The sequence below is a fragment of the Squalius cephalus genome, assembly GCF_949319135.1.
Source record: "Squalius cephalus genome assembly, chromosome: 4".
In the NCBI taxonomy this organism is placed as follows: Eukaryota; Metazoa; Chordata; class Actinopteri; order Cypriniformes; family Leuciscidae; genus Squalius; species Squalius cephalus.
In genome coordinates, this window is record NC_137125.1 from 39,612,884 (window position 1) to 39,632,725 (window position 19,842).

A 19,842-nucleotide genomic window follows, 5' to 3' on the forward strand; every position below is an offset into this window, starting at 1 on the left:
GTAACTCACTAAACAACAAAACCAACTCAATCAAGGCCCATTGCCATGCTTCACGATGAACTAACATACTAACAAAACTAAAACAATCAACACCAAAAGCCCATCCTTTTGATGAACTAACTAACAGTACTAACTACAAACTAACGCAATAAAGTTCCAAAACTTATTCTCGAGGAACTAACTCACTAATTAACTAACTAAACTAACTCGATTTAGTCGTACAGTCCATCCTCTTGACGAACAAATTTTCGAACTAACCAAAAAAACTCTGTAAAAACCCAAAGTTCATCCTCAATAAATGGTTCATTGATCCTGACATGTGGACGAGCTGACATCCAGAAGGGTAAACCAGCTGAGCATCTGAGGTCTCTCTAACGACCAGTTGGGTATATGCTGTATTAATCATATAAAGATGAATGCGGTGTGCCATCAGAGGGATATGCTGATGTCTGCGTACGCAGCGAGGAGCAAATCTCTCAGCTGTCAGCTAACAGATGGAGCCCAGATGATGCAGCCTCTTTACAAGCCCTAACACACTTAACTGCACTGGTCCTCCCACAAGACCTTGAGAGGTAACCAATCAGTCAGCCTCTCCTGATGGCCACAAAATCAAACCTGCAAGAGACACTAACAGCAACTCATATGTGTATAGACAGACTTGAAGTTTATGTGGTGCATTCTGGGAATTGCAGTCCAACTGTGTGCCTAGTCATCTGTAGCCTTTTGAAGTGCAATGTGGTTTATTATTGATTTTTTTTTATTATATAGATTAGTAATGCAACACTTTCAGTTGAATGGCTTTTTATGGCACTGTTTGGATTTCTTTCTGTCTTTCTCTGAGCTGGAGGGCGTCTGGTTGTGTTCAAAGGCGCGCTCTGCATGCACAGTTCCTGTGGTTTCCAGTTTTAGGGATGAGACAACACTGTCAGATTGAATTTGTCCCAACAATGCCTGATAGGAGAGGAAAGAGGTGCAAACAGAGATTTGATGAAGCAGCCGTCAGCCACAAAACATCCACTAAGAAGCCAACAGTCTCCTCAGTGATATCTTAATGTTTATACTAAATGAGATCACAAAACTGCATATTAAATTTTAAATTTTGAATTTTCCAATATGTTGCCTCTGATGATCTTCGGGATCTGTTTGTGCAAAATAATTTGTGTACATGCCTCGGGGATGGCTTCAAATGTTGCAATCCCTGAATCTGCTAAGAAAGCCAGGCTAATGGGATATGCTTGTGTACAGGGGAACTCCCATTCTAAAGCATAACCTCCCGAAATAGCTGTCTCTCACTGACTACGCTGCGAATGGCAGAGAGGGCTCATTTGGTGTACCAACATGTTCAGAATTCCAGACTAATCCGAATACCAGCCTTGGGATCATAGCCATTCCTTATGGGAAAAATGGGTCCTAAGTGGGTCCTACCCTTTTGGCTTCTTGTGCAATTGCGGTTCAAAAGACAAACGTTTCCATACGGGTCAGTGAATGAACAGACAGCCTGTAGGCAACGATTTATCTGCCTCTCTTCATGCCAGTTTAATTGAGCCCCGAGAGACCAATCAGATCAATGAGAGAGAGTTTATTACGCATGTAATTTAGCAACCATCTTCATTGCCTGGGAAAGCACCCAACAGTACACTCATTTAACTGAAGCTGAGTCACTTTTAACAGGTGCTTTTAATGGACACGAGCAAGTGGTTTTTTTTGCTAATGCCAAAGTTGTAAAGTTTTATTGGTTCACAGCGGAAAATGCATGGAGGGCTATCTAATCCTAATCGATAAGGAATTTCCTTTCTGAATGATAGTTATAATTGATTATTCCTCAATGGCAGATTGCCGACTCCCTGAGCAATGAGGCTTGACATGATTTACTGTTTAATATGAACTGCCACACAGTAACAAATACAGGAAAAGGGGCACAATAGATTAGCTTCCTGACTTATTCCTGAATACGTTAACCAGGCTGAGGGCAGGATATTTCTTATCCTCTCATTTAACACACATAAATGACCCCGTCCTACTCAACTCCCAGAAAAGACCATCTTAAACCAGCATGGATTTTTGATGGTGAACCAGCAAAAAATGCTAGTTTCCCATACAACGACATTACTCACTGCATAACTACTAGGGCTGGGTATTGACACAAATTTCACAATTCGATTCGATTTCGATTCACAAGCTTGCAATTCGATTCGATTTCGATTACGATTCGATTCGATTCAATATCGATTATTTTGGATATCAGGTACAATACATTGCAAATTTTCTCAAGGAAAACAAATCTCTTAACTAATGCTGTAAATTATGGGAGTCAGTGGTAGGCTAGCCTATAGGCTTCATTAGCCTACTATAATATTGAAGGTAAAAATTAACTGATTTGTATACAAACACTTAAAATACACTTTTATTTATTTTTATAATAATAAAGTTATATGAAATTATATAAAATTTTAAATGATGGCTGTCATAAAAAACTTTCCAGATTTATCCAAACATGCATTAAATATTGAAGAACATTAAAAATTATAATGATTATATAATATGGTGCATATATTTAACAAAATGCTCCTCTCTAGAGTTAACTTTCCTAGCTGACTAACGAGTTTATGGTCACTGGATATGTTTTTTTCTGAGGTAAATGTGACGTTACATGACATTGTTTACTAACGTCTTTCCACGGTTGAAACACTGATTGAGCGATTCCATGAGACATGATACGGACTTCGATAAGTTGTACTCTATCTTTTAACACACTTTCAGATGCTCATTCATGTTTATTTCGCGCTGTAACTGGTGTTATTAAGGCGGAAGAGTTGCTTCCGTTGCTTCTCTTGAGCTGAGCTGCGTCGGAGCGATCTCACGCAACAGCGCCAAAACGATAATTATGTTTTTGAATTTCGTAAGAAAATGGACGTAATTTGAAATCTGAGACTTTGTTTCATATCAGTAATAACAAAGCACAAAGATTAGTGCGATTTATTGGATGGGATGTGCGCAACAATGATCCATTCATCAACTGAAAACAGGATGACTAATCGATTCTTGGGATTTAAGAATCGATATTGTTTCATAAAAATGAGAATCGATTAAAATCGAGAAATCGATATTTTTTACCCAGCCCTAATAACTACCATATGGTGCATCGTTGAAGAAATCAACTAGCTAGTCACAACTTTTTCCCTAAATCGTATTGTCACAAATTTGACGTTCAACCACGCTTGTTAATGATATCATGCATTTGAGATTTAATTAATGCCAGATTTTTTGCTATGAATTACAGACGTGGCATCTGAGGACTATATCTCCTTTTTATCTCCTTTATCTTGCTTTCTTTCCTTCCAGATTCCATCAGTCAATTCAATTCACCTTTATTTATATAGCGCTTTTTACAATATAGATTTTTTCAAAGCAGCTTCACTGTTATAACAGGAAAATAATGCAAATAAGTTTGTTTCGGCTGTACAGATCTAGAAGAAAATAGTGTCATAGTCCAGCAGATGTTCAGTGATGGTTCATTTTTGTTGTAAAAAAAAGTTATTAATTTAGTTAATTTATATATATCTATAGTCGCTCTGGAGAAAACAGTGACGTCATTGTCCAGCTCTCATATAATGGGGTCAATGCAGGAAGATCAATAATTTAGTTGAATATTAAGTGTCCCCAACTAAGCAAGCCAAAAGCCAAAGGCGACAGTGACAAGGAACCAAAACTCCATCAGGTGACAGAATGAAGAAAAAAAACCTTGGGAGAAACCAGGCAATTGTGTGCAAAAGTCTCAAACTTCAAAAAGGACATATATGTATCGTAAAAGTAATCCAACTCCAGTGGTTTAATCAGCCTTCTGATTAATTTGAATGTATGCATCTCACATGACCTAACATCATGATAAGCACCAATGACTTTCACTGCATAGACAAAAACAACATTTTCATTTCATTCACTACTCGTTTAAGATAGTTAAGAACCCTGTACACCAGCATCCCATTTATAAAAAAGGCATGCTGTTTTAGCACAATAACCTGTTCCTATCAATCAAACACTGACAAAAACCTTAGCAATTACAGACAAGTCTCCCAGCAATCTGCAACAATGTGCTGATAGGTTACTCTTGTGAAGCTTGGCTGTGATACAGTATGTGTATGTCAGATTCCTCTATAACCTCAACTTCCCGTAAACAGTTTTATAAACAGGCACGCTTCCTCAGTGTAAAACCTCTACATATGTGTGCACACACATGCTGGCCGCAGGTGCAAGATCAATGGCCATTGAATGAAACCTACAACTCCCCAAAACACTCAGCCTTGAACTTAAAACTAAATATTTTACTGCAGTCTTTGTGCTCTTCCAATTTGACAAGCATACCTACATGGGAGTTGTTAGGAAAAGTCCACAGCAACTATCCTAGCATTCTCTGCTATACTCATTGACATGCAGAGAGTTATAGCCCAGTGCCCGGTCGGTCTATTCTACTGCAGAAAAGACCTGTGAGGCCATTAAAGCCTTTACTGTATTACAGCTTAGCAAGAGTTTAATCACTGCAATGTGCCACAGCAGAAACACAACATAAGCATTGAGGATCTTACTTACATGTATAACAACAAAGAATCATTAGTTTGCAAAATCATCAACAAAAACATTATCATTTGGTCGACCAAATGGAACAAAATAATAACTGATCTTCATGATTTTGTGACAGAAGACTGGTTTCATGAGACTGGTTTATTTTATAGTGACATGCGGTGTTTATCATAGAAATGCAATGACAAAATACTGTTGTGACCATAAAGAAATAAATATGTAACAAAAAATGCTCTACCAGTCAAAGGTTTGGACACATTTTATAATAATATGAGAACAGTTATGTCATCACAATTACGTAATATATAGGAAAGTATGTAAATTACGTGAAGATCTAAAAAATGTTAAACAAGCATTCTCTCACCAACTTCATGAAAAGCATCCTAGCATGATTTGTAAATACTACTGTAGAAGTTTGAATGTAATATTGGACACTTGTTTTCTTTACTATCAGTTTCAGTTCATTTAATTGTTCAAACTTATACATGTACAATTTATGTTTGTCTACTAAACAAATTTAAAGTATTTTCACCTTCTGATCAAAAGTTCTGTAAGAATTATTTATAGCTGCTAATTATAAAATCTTTGTATCAGTCATCATGCTATTACTTTATTTACATTGCATAATCACAACTAATTTAACCAATGAAGCAATGAATATTAAAGCATTATAGATGAAAAAAGACACTTACCATTTGAGAGTGAGTCTTGGGGCAGATGTTAATATCTTCTACCTTTTCATTAGCTGCAAAAGAGATATTGCTTGATTAAACCTCTGCAGCACACTGGTACACAACAAAAAAGCATACCATAACCTCTGGCCTTTCCATCCACGGGTTACCGTCATGAGGCAAGAAACTTTGCAGTTTGTGAGAATTTGTGATTGAATGGGCTTATGTATGTTCGCAGTGTGGGAGAAAATGCTGAGAAAATGAACGGCTGTTAATTCATCAGCTGTTGGTTGCAAGTTTGTGACATAAGATCTGCCATTGTATGCTGGAGGTTCATAATAACGTTTCAGGACAGCCCAGAGGAGGGGAAAATGGGATGGGGGTGAAGAAAGAAGGAAAAATAAAAAAGACAGACTGACACACATGCACACAACGCAAACCACTCTGGGCTCACTAAAGTGAACACATGGGAGACACATGCTTTAATAGTGCAGAAATAGAATTCAATTCTCATGTTGCTGATTTTCTACGGCTTCTAATCCAGTTTAACGTGAGCAGAATAACTTAAAGATGAAACACTGTAAGTAGTTATGTTTTACACAAATAATTTTAGCACTTAGATGAGCTGTGAAGATTTATTAGACTGCACTGTGTCTGTGTGTGCATGCTCTCACCTATTATCTGGATGATTTCTGCCAGCAGAACTCCATCGGGTATGTCCTGAGTCAGGTCCTTAATAAGCCTTGGACAACCGGACTTGGCCAAATAATGGTTCGCCCAATCAGTGTAGATCTATAGGGAATGAGAATTTTGTTTGATAAGTAACAGAAGATGGATGAATTAAAAAAAAAGAGGAAAAAACCCTCTAGAATACAGATTAATGAAGATTTATATCCAAGAGGACCTAAGCAGGTAAAACGTGTTACTATGAGAGATAGAGATTGAAAAAAACACAACTTTAGTATGGACAAGTTGAGTTCAAATTAATCAAAACTATCAATGAGGCTTCAGCACTTGTAACAGCTTATCTGGATTTTCTACTGGATAGAATCCAGCCCTAGCATGACATTGTGACAGAGCTGATCCGTTTAATCAGATGTGGATTACACAGATAACGGGTAGCTACTTACAACAAATTAACTTTTCAAAATGTAAATTCTTCTCTAAAGGCTGGTGTCATCGCATCTTGAGCACATAAACCATCATTAAAGTCTTTTAAATTAAGTCCTGGTTCATGAACGTTTTTACATAACAGTTTCAGAACAGTACCAGTAGTGAAACAGAAAAAAAAAAAAGTTAAAACAGCATACAGGGAACACTAAATAGAAAGTCCTTATTTATTGTGTAATATACCAGGTCTGTTCGAGCAAATGCAACCCCCTAGTGACTCAGTAATATTTCTAAATGATTACTTGGATATGGTGCTCCTCAGGGGTCTGTTCTAGGGCCCCTAAAAATATGTCGCAAATCTTATTGCTCTGCTCTTTCGTTGTGATTTTAGGTTTAGATATCATTGCACAAAAGGCAAGCGGTTTTCCATTTCCCACCTAAGTAAAAGCACACCAGCGGCAAGGTACACTCTTAGAGCTCACATCCTCTCACTAATAGAGTTGCCTGTATGGGGCTTTTGTTTGTAATGTTAGATTTCAGTATGTGAATTTTACAGTGAGTATCAGATAGGTTCAACTTTTTCAGATCAACCAAACAGCATGTATCATATCTGTTTTTTTCAATGTGCCATTTGATTTTGGTCCTAGCGGAAAATGGTCAAACATCCTAAAGGTTTTGGCTTCCTTTAGACAGTTCGAGCCTTAATTAGGGTGGTCAGACCTCCCCACACCCCCATAATCTGCACCATGCTTCATGTTTAAGTTATGAATGACGCACTGAAAGATTTTTCAAGTGGTAAAAGTAATTTACTCCCACGCACCCAGTAAAATTTCAAAGGAATTTTCATTCACATAGATTCACATTTCATTTTAGACCATATTATAATGCCTCATAAAATAAAAATAAAAAAAACATTAGCCACACTCTCTCGCCTCCTCAAACACAGTAACCAATTAAACATTTCTGTCTTTGCCAGGCAAAAGGGAGCATTCTACTCAAAGATGCCACAGTTCAAAGGTTTCGTCTGTTGTGGTTTCAGCACATGAAGAGGAGTCGTTAACGAGAACAGGGTGATGAAGAACACTTTACTCACCATCCTACTTAAACACAACACAATGCAAAAGCTCACCACTCCAAACCACAGTCACCTCCGAGAGTTGAGTAAACAAAGAGCTACTCTACCGCACATGCCAACACCTCTAGTCATGGCAGAGAAAACAGCAAAAAAATATACACATTTCTGCAGCATCTAGTAAGCCAAGTGAATTCTGCTTTGGTTTGGCTATGATATTGATGTTTTAGTTCATCCTAGTGGTCCAGGATGTAGGAGGAAGACAGATATTCTGTGGCTTAACATGAGTTCGTGAGGTAAACTGACGCAGTGGTTGAAAGGTCAGAAAAAGAAGTGGAGTATAAGAGAGATTCTCTGATTCTCTGCAGCACAACCCCGTTCCCATTTTCCCTGTCTAGCAGAGGGCAGAGAGAATTAGGGATGCCACAGTGCCACAGTTGTTCATGGGCTCGACGGGCAGAAATTGTCCATCTGGACCTTTGACAGGAAGGAAAGAAAAATCATTCTGTCTTCCTCTTATTGCCTCCAGCACCCAAAGATCAACAAAGAAAGCAGAGAGAGACATGGTAAGAGAAAGTAAGATGAGAGAACAAAACGACATAGAGAGAGAAAAAGCGGGAGACAGTGTGAGAGAGCAAAAACAACAGAAAAAGCAAGAGACTAGTGGACATTTCACATTTAAAATTGCACACAATGAGCAAACATCCTTGATAAAGTTATCGGTTAGCCAATCACCTGAGCTGTAAATGCCATGTGACTAATCAATGGCAATGCTGATTGAATGAGAAAGAAAGCTCTATTCTATTTAATGCTATTTCAAGTCAGACTACACAGCAACATTTGAATGGTCACCATGCTTTTTGTTGTAGTTACAGTAGTATAGGCCAGGGGTGCCCAATCCCCAACCCTAATATCCCTGAGTTGCACCAGCCATTCTTTCTTAAATTGGAACATTGAAAGTCAGGGGCTTAGTAACTAGTTTGTAACTAACTCTGTACTTTGTTCATATTGAAGAGTCGCTAACAAAGTAATTTATTCGCATAATGTTCTCTCTCTTAAAATGTAAGTGTGTGAAAATGTCAGCATTATCATATATGTCTAAAGAATTGAAGTCTGTCAGGTAAAACAAGAGCATATTGATGCAGTTTTAATTCCAACCGTTAACTACTCCTGATTGGAGGCTTCCGTAAAAATTTTGTTTATACGTAGAGTTGCGCATCAACTAAGTTTAATGGTGCAATGTGAATGTTTTTAGCGGTATGTATGTTGTAACTTTACTTTATTTTTGTCAATTTATATCAAAACTAGGCTATGTTGTAACTTACTCACAGCTGGTGCAACCGGCCCCCGGAGATCTAATTGTTCTGCAAAGTTCAGCTCCAACCCTGATCAAACACAACTGATCCAGCTTATTGAGATCTTTAGGAGCACTTGATAAATACAGACAGGTGTGTTGAATCAGGGTTGGATCTGAACTCTACAGGTAGGTAGATATCCAGGAACAGGATTGGGCAGCATTGCCCAACTGGAACAAGATAACAACCAAAAACCTTGACTTTTGGTTGTTGATTGTTCAATACTTTTACCCTTTCCCTCAGAACCCTTCACTCTATATAGTGTACCTTCGGGACTATTAAAGCTGGGGTTCATGACCTAGGGTTAAAATTATGCTAACACCTGCCAAAATTATACATGTGAAAACAAACAAAGCAATGTTTTGAAAACACCACAGAGACAGTGTTTTCACTCTTCAGGGAAACTGGTTTACTCACAGTTGTCTCTGTACATTAAGCTGGGATAAGACTAAGAGTATATCTTTTAACGTCAAAGAAATTACACACTTCAGCTTTAGATTGGCGCTTAAAAAAATGAGCAAAAAGCTGACAGGTACAGTAAGAGGAGGTTCTCATTAAAGGAGTCTCCCTGTGTCCTATTAATGAGGATAGAAGTGGATACAGATGAAATCTCCCTGAGAGGACCATTACCACAGTCATTTACAAACAGATTGATTGATCTGAAAACCACCATTAACATTTTTATCAGCATAGGCAACGTACAATATATCGAGGAGAAGCTGGAATCTCTTATGCACATGATAACCAGCAGCACACTGTAAATGCTTTAATCAATGCTGCCATTAACACTCAGGCACAAGGGAGGGGGAAATGGGCCGGTCTGCAGCTGTAAATAAGCGACTGTTATGGCAGAAGGAAACTGGTTGTAAAGCAGTCTTTCAATCTGATAGTTTCATGGAGGGAAGTACATCGAGCCAAGGTTAAACAGTTTCCCGTCCCGTTATTTCAGGGGGAGAACTTGCTGATGTTTCCCACTGTGAGACCGGCAGAAGCTCACATGAACGCAAACACATCCAAAAGTCAGTCCCGGTGCTCTTCAGTCCCCAGATGTTTGCTGGATCCCATCTGAACAGCATTAATCTAGTGCCCTAGCACCCCTTGACTTCACTCACAGCTATTTATCATGCGTCACGGTTTCTTTTCCCGCGACCCATTATTTTCAATTCATCCCAACAGCTCTGACACTGTGGTTTTGTCTCTATTAATGAGCAAGCGCTTGTTTGGCTAATGCATCACTCCGCTGTAAAACCCAACTATGCCACCCTCAGCATTCACACAGCATTATACGGACACACACACACACACACACACACACGCACACACGCACACACGCACACTCATACAGCCGTCATTCATGAGAGCAGCCTCCTCCCCTCGCAAGTAGGTTGCCAGTGCACACATACATGCGTCCAGACACACACATCCATCAAACAAAAACACAAATCCCCAGGCTTTGTCTCTGACTCTAAGAAGCAGTCAACAGTCCCTGTTGTTTCAGCCTGCCAGACTTAAGCTCGAGTGAAGTGTGTGTACCTCTTAAGAGTATCTGAGCCCAGGTTGTCCCCGTCCTCAGTGTCCCGCTGATAAACGGCAGCGTTCGGCTCTCTCTACAGTCTGCAGTGCCTATAACTGCGCAGGTACTGGAAGCCTGCAGTTACAGTACTCTGCCAATAGGGGGAGTCAGCTGCTGGGAAAGGCTGTCATGCATAAGCCAGAGGGGTCTGTGAGTTCACTGCCTTGCGGATGATCCAGAGACCGTATTTGGTGTTTATTTGAATGCTTTTAGATGAAGTTTAGATTATGAATCACAGGACTGAGTGGAAAAGGAATGTAAATGTATTATTTAATAAAAATGAGGGGCTCTGTAAGCATATGGAATATTTAACGGCCCTGAAACACTTAAGGGCTATTGTGTAATGCTGTAAATTGAGTTATATGACTGTATGGGACTGTAAACCTTTATATATCTTATTAGAGGAATTCATTAAAATAACTAAAAACAATATCAAGGAAAAGGGATAGAGCTAAAAAGAAATCAGGAAGTTGTTAAACAGCAGGTTTACAATACAAATACAGTGTAAAATCAGACTACAATTTTACATTTTCTCAAGAAAATGTGATTGTGCTTGCTTGAGTAAAACTGGGTTTTCTGAGTGGTCTATATGGTATTTCTATACAGTTGCTAAGAGCTTTAGAGCTTTTTTGTCATTCCTATGGTGTTCTAAGTGGTTGGTAAGTCAAAAGAAGCAGTTACACTTTATTTTACAGTGTCCTTGTTATATATGTTACATGTACTTAGTGCAGAAATAACAGACAATTATGCATAATTACATGCAACTAAGACTAAACCAAACCCTAACCCTAATTATATAGTAAGTACATGTTGTTAATTACTAATACACAACGCACAACAGTGTGAGACAAGTTAAACTACCACTACATTTTTTTTAAAGAAGTTTCAAATGAAGAATCAAAGTCAATGGAGTCCAAAATAACATTGCACCCCAATGACTTTCATTATAGACAAAAAAATATTGTGATTTTTATTTTTTATTTTTTATATCTGACAGAAAAAAAGTCATATAGGTTTGGAACGTCATGAGTGTTTGAATGTTTTAAATCACATAAATTGCACAAAAAATCAAATAAAGGTAGAGCAGGCAGCAGAGAGAGCCTACAGAATGAGTTTGCAGTACTCAGGGATAGAGAGACACCTCGAGCAAAGGGAATCATCTTATGACATTGTAACTGAGCGATGAACAAGACTTTGCTGAATCAGGGCTGAGGCGGCAGCAAACACAGCTCACCGCTGTTTACCCATAACACACCAGCCGTCAGTCTGTGTGACACTTGAGTTTAATGCAGTTTCTCCATTGATTTCATGGTAGTTTTCCATTCATACTCAGGCACAGCGTTCCGCCACATGAATGGGAGCGCAGACTGCTGACATATGGCTGTGATTCCTTCATTTGGCTCAGGGGAGATTGGAAGAGGATGGGGACTAGGGTTTTATTGTGTGTACAGTTGTGTATGTGTAAATCAAACATCACTCCCAGACAAAACCCTCGGCGGAGAAGGGCAAGAGTGTTTGTCGTTTCTGCAAGGATGAGACGCCACTGTGCGCTTTGACAGGAAGTGCAGGCAGTTGGGCTGTCAGTACTAGTTTCCTGTGTGCGCGCTGGCCCTTGGCTGCTCCTCGTCCCATTGAAAGATGTGCCTCCTAAATGCTCCTCTCAGCCAGGACACCCACACACAGTTGAACCCAGCGAGACGACAAAGGTCCCTTCCTCTCACATGGCATGACATTATCATTGTTGACTTGGCACACAGCTGACATTTGGAGATGCTCTTCATGTTGAGACCTCATAGTGTAAGGGACGGTGAAATTAATAAGGTGCGAGCCCTACCCACTCTTTCAGACCACATTCTCATTGGCCCATTGATGAAATTTCATAATTTAAAGGTCCCATGACATGAAATTGTCACTTTCTGAGGTTTTTTAACATTAATATGAGTTCCCCTAGCCTGTATATGGTCCCCAAGTTTCTAGAAATTTCAATCGGTGTAAATCGAGCTTTTGCTATCTTTCTCTGCCTTTGAGAAAATGGAAGCTCAATCGCGCTGATCTTGAATCTCCTCCTTGTGACGTTACAAGGAGGAATGTTACCTCCCCTGTCTCTGCTTTGCCCGCCCAGAGAATATTTTCCGCCCATGAGAAAATGAGCTAGGAAGTAGGAACGCGCGCGCGCGATTTTAGTTAGTCCACGAGAGATATCATGGCTTTTGAGCGAGCGAAGCATAACAATTGCTCAATAATTGGATGTACAAATGAACACCGAAGGGTTAATACAGAGCTGGGCTTGCTGAACGTCTGAAACTAAAGTCTGGATCACTCTCTTTGGCTCAGCTACAGCTACCTCGGAACAGTAAGTCAACTAATGATATAAGTGTGTTGCTTTACTGTTTATGGTTGCCTAGACTGTTACACGTAGAATGTGGCTGTCACATTAGCTATGCAGCTATGCAGTTTATGTGTGTGAATACACACACTGTCTGTAACGCGAGTGTTGTACACTTCTTTGTTATTTGGATAACCGTTTTCCTGTTGGTTATACGGCGCGCGCGATATCCGCATTTCAAGATCGCAGAGCTTGATGATGTAATTGTAATAAGATAAATTACAGATGTTACAGATCTCTCATGAAAAGGCAACAGTAGGTTAGCGTTAGCTACATGATAATAACTGTAAACCATCCGAATAAAGTACCGTATCCAGACATAATATTTTAAACTAACCATTCGGAAACGTCCTGCTGGAACCGCTGAGTTGTTGCCTCTCCATCCGGATCAGATTCTGGGTCAAACTGAAATGCTTGAACAACTGCGTGTCTTCGTGCCATTGCTATATCCAACGTAAACATGCACGGACCGGTACCGTTGCGCAAGATGGTCAAGGCCACACCCACCCTCCACCTTGCGCCGCCTTTCTCCTCCTCATTAGCATTTAAAGCTACAGACACCGAAACGGCCTGTCTGAAGGAAGCTCATTCTGGGACTGGCTTGTAGTGGCTATAATTCTGCACCGAGGCTGAATTTTTGAAAAGAGATTTCAGATACAGTACTAGGGACCACTAAGGCCTATATTAAAGCCTACAAAAAGTAGCATGTCATGGGACCTTTAAGAAAATACACTGGCTAAATGCACTTCCTCCAATTGTATATCAGATAAATACCAGCATGGAGGAAGATAACAGGTTTGCCATTTATGGGCTCTTGATAGAAGACCCACACAACAGACAACCAGGTTCATTAAGTGACCTGAATTAATCTGTGTCAGTAGCTGCCAATTGACTTAATTGTGTTTGTCTGAAGGTTGATCGTACATCAGGATCTTCACAGAGACTCATTTAGTCTAGTTTCCCTTAAGAATCCCCACAGAGCAGCCAGCTAACATACTAAAGTGCACAGACAACAGAGAATTCCCTGCTCCAGCGTTTAGCAATTAAAGCATCTTCGCAGAATATTCTCCAGAGTGTTGAATACCGTAAAAATCAATGGACGATGATGATGCGTGCGAAACAAGGTTACATAATGGTAAAACGTCCCTTTGTTGTTTGTCATCAACAATGAAAGGTTTCCTGTTGGAGCCGAGGCTTAGCGGTAATTCATTGAGAATGGGTGCTTACATGAGGAAAGCAGTTTTGAGCCTATGTTGGAATATACTACAAACATTCTGCCTACTTAACATAGACAACCAATTCAAATGGTATATGCAAAATGGTTGTCTAAGTAGACACTTTGAGATATCTACAGCATGAACCAAACTGCACCATTGCACACATCTGGAAGATATCACTATGCCAAACCTTGTTCACTTTCTCCTCAAAGCAACTTTAAACAGTTCCTGGTTTTCTTCTTTCCAGTACAAACATCATTATCTTGTCCAAGGGAGCCAGTAGCCCTTCATCTAATTTAATGTTCCCAATAATAGCACCTGTCAGCCTCATGGTCACTTCATTAAAGGTCCACAAACACTCACAGCTACAGCCAAACTCTTCTCCTTTGAGCACTGCACGGGGAAAATGCCTCTTTAAGTGGAAAATAATGCAACACGTTGTAAAAGCAAACACATTTGCAACCCTGCCACTTGTTAATGGCTGGAACTTCTGCCAAGCATAAAATACCTTGCCTCATATGCATATGCATGTAGTTTGTCTATAAAACATCAGGTGCGTCCTTTTCCCACACATACATGGCAAGAGCTAACTAACTTACTAAATAAGTATTAAATTACAATGCAGAAAAAATATCGATTGCTGTATTACAGGGAAAAATATGAAAGAACGTAAATTAATACAGTAATTATTTATTTTTATTATACAGTAATTAAAAATACGTAACAATGTTGTATTGTCAAAATGCAAATCCAATGAGAATCAACTTTGAGAATGAGTGGAATTGGAAAGTTTTCCGTTGTTACACAGACATATGCCAACAAAGAGCTCTCGTCTGATGAGAGCTGGAACGAAGATATGAAGGACCTCACGGCAGGGGAGCAAGTCTCTTAAATTCTCTTGCAGTTGTCAATCAGATGAAGTGAAGAGAGAGAAAGCAAGAAGAAGGGACAGAAAGATACAGAGATGAAAAAAAACTGGGGATAGAAACATGTGGGAAGAAACTTGTTTGAAGTGGGAAGTGACTTTCAGGAGTTACAGGAAGCTGAAGGGAGTTCTGCATTTCTAGAGCACAAACAGTGAAGGACACAATGTTCCTAGGCCATTCACAGTCTATTCACTGACTCTCTGATGAATACTGCTCACACAAATGACAAAAGTTGATTTGACCCAATGTGATGAGCTGGTTCTACGCAACTTCAAGAGTCATGAACAAAAACTTAAAGCTACACTGTGTAGGATTTTCTCCCATCTAGCGGTGAAATTGTTTATGACTACCAACTGAATATTACTTTATAGCCCCTCCCATTCCGAGGGCGTTTTAACTCCTACGGTGGCTGTATTATTTCAAATCTGCCGGCAGTCGCGAGTAATCTCCCCCTCACATTCGTCACGGTGCCACTGAGTGTGGCGAAGCTTGAATTTCCAGGTATGTCCCTCTTTGGCTAATGTATTTTCAAGATGGAGGCGCAACATGGCTGCCGCCATTCGAGCGGCTCGCTCGTATGTTTTCTAAATGGCAGATTCTACGCTTACGAGAATACTTGATTAGTTGGTAGAAGTAATTACACATTAATGAGCACATATCATTTTGAAAGAACAAAGTGTTTTTTGCTAAGAATCAACTTCAGTGTAGCTTTAAACAGTGGTTGGTTGCATTATATGTCTCTTCCTGCCTAAGTGGCGGATCTTGACCATAACAAAGGGCAATGAGGACCAGATTTTAGGTCGCAAGTCAAAAGTCTCCATGACAAAACTGACCTTGGCTGAGTTTGAGTGACAGCTCTCCGCCATTCAACCAGTTACCACAGAAATCATAATAAACACAGTGAGATATTTCTTTTTATGACCTACAATGTGGTCACGCTTACTCCCACTGTTGTTGAAGAGAGGAATCTCCCTCGGCCTGCCCATTTTCAAAACATGTCATAACTAAAACAGGCAGCGCTTCCAGAGAAATATCTGTCATCTAATTAGTAAGCACATTTGATTCAACAGAAAGGAATAATGAGAACTACATTCGAACATTATATCCATTGGGATCTGGTGTGAAATAGAGCTTAACCATCTAAACCTTTAAATAATTCTGTCGTCTCAAGGTGGAATGCAGCACTGAGATGCAGCAACACTCAGTAACACTTTCTATGATGCCTGTAGTCTATATATAATGCATTACACGTATTCATAATGCATTACATGTGACATTGTAATATGGTTTATCTTGACATGAATAATTGTAGCTGCAAGGTAATACATTATAATACTTGTATTTTTTACATTCAAAGAGTACACTGCATTTTAACACTCAAATGTGGTGTTGAGTATGTGCTATAATGCCTTATACTCTTTAGAAGTCAAATTACTAATCAATAAGTATCTCATAAGTAACTGTGGTTAAACGTATTTAGGATAACATAGAATGTATTAAGGTGTATCATTATACATTATCAATGCATAGAAAGTAAACAACACATTGGCACTGCATTTGTACACAGTTAATTGAAAGTGTTACTCAAAACTTTGGGGTGTGAGACATCTAAACTCACTATTGTATCTGACTAAACACTTCATCTGCATGTATATGTGTAGCTTTGCTGGATCTGGCCTAAGAAATAGCATCTCAGCTCTACTAGCAACCCCTTTGTCTCTTAGCGACACAAAGCTATTCCTGTCTCTCAGCATGTCTCTATAATTAGCAGTAGACCTGTAAGAGCCACCTTCACTAAGTAAATTACCCAGTTTAGAAAAGTAAATAGCAAACGTGTAATTAGCCTCCATCAACTCGTTACTGAGCACCAGCTAGACTGCAACTAGCGACTGATGTGTAGGAGGATGGGGTAGCGACATTAGCTGTGTTCCAAATACGAGTGAGTTGCCTATCTAGAGGTTTCATAGAAACGCTCCCAACATGAAGGTTGTTTTTAAAGGCCAAAAAGTAGGATGCAACATTATGCTGCCTGGTTTTATTCAATAAGGATGCAATAAATTGATCAAAAATGACAATAAAGACTGGAGTTTGCGACACTGAAGACTGGAGTAATGATGCTGAAAATTCAGCTTTGCCATCAGCGGAATAAATTATGTTTTTCAAAACAGATTTTCAAATTATAAAAATATTTCACAACATTACTGTTTTTACTGTATTTTAAATCAAATAAATACAGCCTTGCTGAGCATATGAGACATAAAAAAAAAAGCAACATGCTTTCGTCAAACTCTATTGTAATCAGTTTTGAGTTGCGTCTCCTTTGTGTGGTCTATATAGCGTTCTAAATCAGTCACTTTATAAGGTCCCATTGCTGTTGTGAACTTAGAAGGCTGCTGCCTAACTGAACTGCATCCCATCTGCCCTTATATCATAAACCAATAGTTTTAGGATGTGAGGAATTATCGTTAATGTAGTTACCATGTGTATTTATGTTTATGTTTGAGTTCATCTTTGGATTTGATGTGGTGCTAAACTAATATACAGATGGGGCTTTTCAATCAATTTTGAGTCATGCCTCCTTGTGCTTCACATGATTTTGTGTGGTCTGTAGAGAAGTCACTTATAAGGTCCATTTGCTGTTGCGAACTAAGAAGCAGCTGCCTATGTAGGTAGCTCTCTAGAATTTAAAACAGAGACCTAGATTTGCATCTAATTAACATTATCATTATCTTGCATCAAAAATGCCAGTAGGATAATAGGTTTTTCTCTGTATTTAACAAATAAATGAAAAAACTGTACAAGCCATGCTTTGTTAATGCAGGATGACTGTGGAAAAGCGGAGGAGGGGGTCCGGTCCGGGTGAGTCAGCACACACTCATGTTCCAGTATCAGTAGTCTGACTTGACATCCCATAAGTGGGTATCAGTGAGAACGTATTGCATTTGGAAGAGCAGCGATTGCAGCATTGCTTCTTCCTGTGGGTAATTAGTCACGCTTCCTGCTAGTGTTCAATTAAGTCTGGCCTCATGCTCACCCGTGAGTGAAAGGTGAGTCAAAGCCTGGGGAGAAGCAGTGACACACACCAAAACAACAGCACACTCAACGCTGGCATGAACCTGTGACCTTGTGTATGGTGAAATATATGAAATCACTCTGTTTTTCATATATTTGACTTTTTTTTTTCTTCCTTTTTTTTTTCTTCCACACACACATTCCCTTGCAGTTAAACCACTTGTAGAAACATGGAAAGGTTACTGATTAGATTTAATGCACTAGTACTTTCATAAAATGAAGCCTTGAAAAAGTCAAAGTCCGCTGCCAGTTAACTGAACTGCATCCCATCTGCCGTTAACCAATAATGTTTGGATGTGAGGAATTATAGGTAATGTAGTTACCATGTGTATGTCTGTACCCAAAACCCCCTGATTTTCATATAACCATGATGCAAGAGGGATGCCACATGATAAGTGTCAAACCCAGAGCTCATCTTTGGTTTTGACGTGGCACTAAACTAATATTTAATACAGATGGGGCTTTTTTCATCTACAAGGAATTTGCTGAAGTCTGACATTCCCGTCACATTGACTTAACTTTAATTGGTTTAATAATCAATAATTATGAGTCTGGTGATTTGGCTGGTCATTTGAGCACTTGACGTCCTCATGTTCCATGGACACAGAGAGTGGGATTATGGTTACTTTGAATTCAGGAGACACGTTTGCTCTCTATGTAAATCAATCTGTGCAACCTTCACAAATGTGATTTAACTCACTGGCTTTCTCTAATGGCTTTTTGATTTGCATCTTCACCCGGACTGCTTGGAGCCTGACTGTCTGCTTGAAACCCACTACCGGCAGCTCCCACTAGAGGGCCCCGTTTTCACTCAATCCTGTGATGCATCTTACGGAGGGAGAAAAAGCTTGGAATTTTAGCCTCACCGGAATTTAAACAAGCAGGAAACCAAAATATGCTGAGTCATTTTCATTCACTTATGAGTCATTGGAGAGTGAAACCAAACACAAAGAATAATGGCTACAATTTGATACAGAAGCCTTGTCGTGTAGCAGTGCTGTATATCTCTGCGCTTCAGACACTATGAACCAATAAAACACGCTTTCATCACGTCAGAACGACCGCCTATCAGAGCCGTGGGTTATGTCATCATTCATTCTGACAGCGATAGTGGGGTTGAGTTTGGATTTGCCCTGACCTCCAGTCCACACACACACACACACTTTGTTACAGAGCTGTTCAGTTTGTGGTTAAAGGTCTTTGATTAAAGACCCAATTAAATCAAAATTAGATTTTTGTGGCTTTAAGTCCATGTGCATCAGTTTTGAGACCATTCAGATGCTAGTGTACTTGCTGACAAAATTTACTTTTAGCACAATTTAAAATTACCGTCTCTCTCTTTCAGAAAAAAGGGATGAAGATATTGATTAATTCTTCTTACATTACACAGATTTTTATACAAGCAAATGCTCTCCGGAATGAGAATATCAATATTCCCTGTCCCAAAATGTTCCCTGTTTCAATAAAAAAACACATCCACACATAAAAAACTGTTAAGTAATTTCATGTTGCCTTTAATGTAACTTAAAGGTTGATTTGTCTTATAACATAAATAATACACTGTCACACCTTAAACATGGATTTTAAAACCCGACTTTCAAACAAGTTTCTACATAAGGACTACAGTACATCTACCTGGAAGCTGTCAGTTTATATGCTTGATGAATCATATAACTGTTGTAGTCCTTTTATAGAAACCATTTAAAAGCTGTTTTGAAACCACTGCAAGCATAAGTTGCTTACAAGTTGCTACAAAAGAACTACACCTACCACAAAGATGTCAGTTTATGTTAGGGCTGGGCGATATGGCTGAAAACTGTATCACGATATAAGTGTTTCATATCGGTCGATATCGATAATTATTGAAATTTTTTATAACATA

The 19,842-nt window shown here is 39.2% G+C and overlaps 1 protein-coding gene across 5 annotated transcripts in view; it reads right to left on the reverse strand.

Annotated features, from left to right (window-relative positions):
* The window catches only part of nav3 (neuron navigator 3), a 309,331-nt gene that overhangs the window by 103,306 nt on the left and 186,183 nt on the right, over nucleotides 1–19,842 (reverse strand). For all 5 annotated transcript variants that reach the window (XM_079868451.1, XM_079868450.1, XM_079868448.1 and 2 more), the window contains 2 exons: nucleotides 5,924–6,041; nucleotides 5,271–5,323 (listed from right to left, as the gene is read on the reverse strand). In XM_079868451.1, coding sequence (XP_079724577.1) covers nucleotides 5,271–5,323; nucleotides 5,924–6,041 — 171 coding nt within the window. The remainder of the gene's footprint in view (nucleotides 1–5,270; nucleotides 5,324–5,923; nucleotides 6,042–19,842) is intronic.